The sequence below is a fragment of the Myotis davidii genome, unplaced genomic scaffold (genome assembly GCF_000327345.1).
Source record: "Myotis davidii unplaced genomic scaffold, ASM32734v1 scaffold796, whole genome shotgun sequence".
NCBI classification, from domain to species: domain Eukaryota; kingdom Metazoa; phylum Chordata; class Mammalia; order Chiroptera; family Vespertilionidae; genus Myotis; species Myotis davidii.
The window spans coordinates 775098-781046 of record NW_006287809.1 but is presented as its reverse complement, the minus strand read 5'-3'; the positions used below and the strand labels follow the sequence as shown (position 1 = coordinate 781046).

The 5949-nt window shown below is 48.9% G+C and overlaps 1 protein-coding gene across 1 annotated transcript in view; it reads left to right on the top strand.

The window, feature by feature from the left end:
- Positions 1–5949, top strand: part of CEACAM19 (carcinoembryonic antigen related cell adhesion molecule 19) — a 35104-nt gene that overhangs the window by 10433 nt on the left and 18722 nt on the right. The window contains exon 3 of the mRNA XM_015561208.1: positions 1870–2260. Coding sequence (XP_015416694.1) covers positions 1870–2260 — 391 coding nt within the window. The remainder of the gene's footprint in view (positions 1–1869; positions 2261–5949) is intronic.

The window sequence follows — 5949 nt, the reverse complement described above, 5'->3', positions numbered from 1 at the left end:
CTCCCAATCAGGGCACATGCCTAGGTTGTGGGCTTGATCTCCAGTGTGGGGTAAGAGACATCCAATCAATGATTCTTTCTCATCATTAATGTTTCAATCTCTCTCTCCCTCTCCCTTCCTCTCTGAAATCAATAAAAATATATTTAAAAAATAAATAATAGAACATTTTAATAAAAATTAATATATTTTTCTTGAACATGAACTTATCAAACACTGAGTAACTGCACAAATTAATAAGTGTAACACAATAAACCTATTTTTCTTGTTCTCTGGAAGCAAAATATTTCCTGTTGCAAACACCAAACAAGTCAGTCCAAGACTAATGACGTGACAATCGGCTGCTAAAATATTCGCTGCTAGTATTAGTGGAGAGAAATGGTGCGCCTGTGGGTAAGGGAAATGAAAGCAACATAATTGTAGTAATCAGTCATTAGCGAACGTTGTAGTTCATTATTAATAACTAGTGGCCCGGTGCACGAATTCGTGCACATTGAAAGGAAATTAATTAGAAGAAATATTTTAATATCACTATTCGCCCTTTCTCTATAATAGAAGTGTCAACCAAATTCACAATCGACAATGACAGATTGAAACACATGCGTGCGATTGGTGTCAGTGAGAGTTTTATATGTATCACACGTGTGTGAGTCAACTTAGCCTTTCATGTATATAGAATAAACTTGCTTAATTAGACCTGCTTTCTGATGTAGCTAAACTTTTTCCAGCCCAGGGAAGCACCCCAACTTCTCTTTCAGGTAATTGTCAGCAACACAGCAGTAAATGTCAACAGGAAGCAGGTTGTTATTGTAGATGACGCAGGGAGAACACAGGGTGAAATATTTAACTGCAGCAGTGGTTGACTATATTCTGCACAGTGAGAAAACCCGAAGTCATTTTCAAGGTCCACCATTTCTCACTTATTCTCAGTCTGGTCAAGTTTCTAAACTTTCTAAATCTCTGTTTTCTGGCTAATAAATAGAAAATAGGATTCCACTGAGTCTCCTATATACCTACTCCAAGACTTCTGTGAGGATCAAATGAGATGAGGCACGGGAAAACGCTTCACAGACATTTGGTTAAAGTGTGAAATGTTTCCACCTGTGTTCCTGGGTGGAAGAAATTGAAAGGGGGCTAGTCTTCACTAGGGAGAGGAAGCTGGGCATTGCTACGTGATGGCATTACCCGGCACCCACAGCGACCCATTCAGGGCTGGGCTGGGCTGCGGGCTGCATTTTGCACCATTTCGGCAGCATCGGCTGTGATTGGGTGGGCTGTCACTCCAGGGTGGTGGTGGGGCCTGTGTCCCACTTGGGGGAAGCCGAGTGTTGCTTTGTGGGTGCCAGGTCCACGGGGCCATTTCTCTGTGCGCATCACAGCAACTCCTGCATTCTGCCCCCTGGTGGTCAGTGCACATCATAGCAACCAGTCAGAAGGTGGGAAGGACACTTAGCATATTAGCCTTTTATATAGATAGATTAGGTATAACAGGATATTGTAAAAATTAAGATACAAAATTTTTATTAAAACATTTCTTACAAACAGTTATATTGGCTGGGCTGCAAAAATATCAATTGCGGGCCACGAGTTTGACATGCTTGCGTTAGATGGATGAAGTAATGAATTCAGAGACTCCCAATGCTTAGAAGCAGGCCACACAGCATCTCAGGACAGAAAACCTTCTGGACCAATGGAATGGCAAATCTGTGGCATCCATACCCAGGTTTCCACTCCTGAACCCAGGGCAGACATTACTAATCAATTCCAGCACTGTCCCCAAAGAACAGCACTCAGAGAGAGTTCTTATCCTCAGATGAGGACTTACAGTGCAGAGAATGCTATGGTCCCTGCCCAACACACCTCTGATCTCAGGCCTCCCCGAAACTCCCCGCAGCCTCAGTCCTGGCCCTCTGGCTCCCCCAAGGCTCCTGGGCGGCCCTCCGCATCCAGAAGATTCCAGAGCAACCTCAAAAGAACCAGGACGTGCTCCTGTCTGTCCAGGGCATCCCAGACACCTTCCAAGACTTCATCTGGTACCTGGGGAAGGAGACAGATGGAGGCACAAGGCTGTTCACCTACATCCCTGATATACAGCGGCCCCAGAGAGATGGCAGCGCCATGGAGCAACGCGACATCGTGGGCTTCCCCAATGGCTCCATGCTGCTGCGTGACGCCCAGCCCAGAGACAGCGGCACCTACCACGTGGAGGTCCACATCAACCCTTCGTGGACCATGCGGGCCAAGACTGAGGTCCAGGTGCCCGGTGAGTGTTGGGTGCTGGGGGAGGAAGTGGGAAGGCTCACGTGCCCTGAGCAGCTACCACGTGCTGGGCCCGGGGCAAACACTTCCTCTATTTCACACACATTGATTGAGCACTTCCTGTGTGCCAGGCTCCGAAGATATTTACTCCCCGCATGCATTAACTAATGAAATATCCATTGAATGACAAACACAGAGACAGACCTGGCGAGTGGACCATCTCACTTACTCCTCACGTGCACTCATTAATGAAGCACTTATTGAGCACCTAGTGTATGCCTGGTCCAGAGGGATACACTATATCACTCAGTCTTCATGTTCATACATCAAGTGTTTTTTGATTAATCCACTCTGGACCAAACACCAGAGACAGGGTAGTGGACAACAGCAACAGCTAACATTTCTTGGACACTTGTTACAGGCCAGGGACTGTTGTAAACATGCCCTAGGGCAGGGATGGGGAATGGCTGGCCCGAGGGCCGTATAAGACCCGCGAAATCATTTGGTCTGGCCCTGCCAAGGCACTAGGGGTGAGTTAATTAAGTGATTGACAAAATACAGCAGGCTATTTTTTTAATGCATGGATCTTTTTATTAAATATATTTTTATTGATTTCAGAGAGTAGATGAGAGAGAAAGAAGCATCAATGATGAGAGAGAATCATTGATCGGCTGCCTTCTACACGCCCCCTACTGGTAGTCGAACCCAAAACCCAGGCATGTGCCCTGACTGGGAATCGAACTGTGACCAGCTGGTTCATAGGTCGATGCTCAACCACTGAGTCATGACGGCTGGGCGCTAATTTTTCAGTTGATGATTTCGTATGGCCGCAAATGATGTTATAAATATCCAAATGGCCTTTGGAAGAAAAAACGGTCCCCCACGCTTGCCCTAGGGCATAGCTTCTCAACCAGGGCACTGTTGACATTTTGAACTGGTTAATTCTTTACAGCAGGGGCTGTCCTGTGCCCTGTGGGCCACTGAGCACCCGCGCTGTCCTCTCCCCACCAGATGCCAGGAGCCCCCCTGCCAGTCGTGACAACCAAAAATGTCTCCAGACGTTGCCAGATGTCCCCCAGGGGCAAAGTCACCCCCGTTGAGAACCACTGCCCTAGAGTAACTCACTTTTACCTGTAAAAAACTCCATGATATGTTATAGTCGCCCTAGCCTGTTTGGCTCAGTGGATAGAGCATCAGCCTGCAGACTGAAGGGTACTGGGTTCGATTCCGGTCAAGGAATCGGGTTGTGGGCTCCATCCCCAGAATGGGGCGTGCAGGAGGCAGCCGATTAATGATTCTCTCTCATTATTGATGTTTCTCTCTCTCTCTTCCTCTCCCTTCCTCTCTAAAATCAATAAAAATATATATTTTTAAAATGTTATATGTCAATTATATTTCAAAGAAGCTGGTGGGGGGGTGGCCCATAATAACCCGACTTGATCACTCATCATCTACGTCCCCAAAGTTACCTTTGCGAATTTCATAATGAATTCTAATTTATCAGTTCACATATTGGTCTCACTAGGAGAGTAAGTCTTCAAAATGAGAGAAATAGAACGTACTCATCCTTTTATCATCCAACATCTTCCACCATATGTGGAACATAATAGGTTCTCAGTTAATGTTTGTTGACTAAATAAATAAATGAATGAAAACTTTAATTTAAAAAAAAACTCCCCCAAGGCAGGTGCCATCATGGTCTCCATTTTGCGGTTGGGGAACTGAGGTACAGAGAGGTTACGACTGCTCAGTAAAACAATTAAACAGAATGATGCGGTCTGGGATGGGAGGTTATCGGGGAGGCCTCCCTGGAGACGGGACATGGAGCAGAGATGACAAGAAGGCCAGGGAGGCAGGAAGCCGGGCAGATTTCTGGGGACAAAGTTCCTGGCAGAGGGAACAGCAAGTGCAAAGGCCCGGAGGCCAGGCTAGTTTGGTGTGTTTGATGCATAGACCGCACAACGCCGTGGCTACAGGTGGTGAGCAGGTGGGGTGCTCGGAGGCGAGTCTGAGAGGCGCACAGGGAGCAGGCTTGTGGGCTGTGGGGAGACTGACAAGAGGCCATACCAGGTTTAAAAAAGAGAGTGATCTGAGTCACAGTGTAGCCTGTCCGTGGGGCCAGGGCGGGTTGGATTTCTGTTTTATCCAGGAGGAGCCTGAGCCAATGGGAGACCAGCATGACTGAGGCAGGACAGCAAGGAGAGCCTCTGCAGGATGTATCTGCACCGAGGCCGAGGCTGTGAGACAGTGGGGCGCACAGTGGGGCGATCTTGTCAAGCCCCGGAGGGAGCCCCTGGGATGTGAGGGCCAGGAGGCCTGTGTCCACAGCTCTCCCTGGAGCCTGGAGCAGGGCAGGGCTCACTGTTGAATGAATGGGTGGGGCCCACAGGGTCTGGCGAGAAATGAGTTGTCAGGAAGGCAGGTGCTCCCTCCTCCTCCAGAGGGCGCCATCGCCGGTCTCGTCTCTGCTCGGGGCTCCATTCTCCCCTCCCGGGCCTGGGATTCCCATCAGGACACTAAATAGCGTGGGAGCCCAGGCTTCTCTGCATAATCTGAATCTCCTCTCCCAGGATGCGGAGATAAAAAGAAAAGGAGCTGAACAGACAGGCAGACAGACAGACTGAGAGAGAACCTGCTGGGATCCAACCCCAGCAGGTCCAGGGGTCCCCAAAGGTGTGGACAGAGTCGGCGAAGAAGGAATGACACGGAGACAGCGTTCAGTTGATCAGCAGCCTTGCCAGGATCTCTAGCCACAATCTCCAGCCAGGTTCTGTGTCCATGTTCTCTTGCTAGGTTCTCCAGCCACGTTCTCCAGGTTCTCCAGCCAGGTTCTGTAGCCATGTTCTCTCACTAGGTTCTCCAGCCAGGTTCGGTCGCCAGGTTCTGTAGCTGGGTTCTTCAGCCAGGTTCTGTGTCCATGTTCTCTTGCTAGGTTCTCCAGCCAGGTTCAGTCACCAGATTCTAGTCAGGTTCTCTTGCCGTGTTCTACTCCATTCCAGGGAGTAAAGATTATGTAGCTTAAGCATGATTGTTTGTAGTTAAAGAGATTAATTACCCGCCTGGCACTTAGTTAAGAGGTTTTATTCCCTCCCTGACTTCAGGGGAAAATCCCTACCTGGGGAAACAACCTTTCTCAGAGAGGTGACCTTGGTTAAAACATAGTGCCAAGAAGGTGAGCAAATATATTAAGAACAGTATGCCATATATGCCAGGTCCCTTGAAACAGCAAGGATGGATCGGCTCCCGGCAAGAACCTGGCTGGCCCACTTGGCCTGTGATTGGCTTCCCCTTGAGTCGAGGGTCCACCCCTTGTCCAAGGGGGTGGGACCAAGTAGACCAAAAAGGATGGGGAGCTGGGATCAAGGGCTGGGAAGATGAGCCAGAACTCAGCACCTATAATAGTCATAATATGTATTTATTGTCGCTTCCTTCACCATTAATCCCCTGGTGCCTAGAGCAGTGCTGAGCACACACCAGGCACTGAGGAAATCATGGCAATGCCATCTCCCATCTAAGGGGCACATACCCCATACCACGCACCTCCAGCTCAGAACTTTGCTGGCCTCAACTCATTTCATTCCCACACAAACCCTGTTGGGGAAGCCCATTTTACAGAGGGGCAAACTGAGGCCCAGGGAGGGCCCAAGACCACACCATTGGGAGGAGGGGAGCCAAGGCTCCAGGTGGGACCAG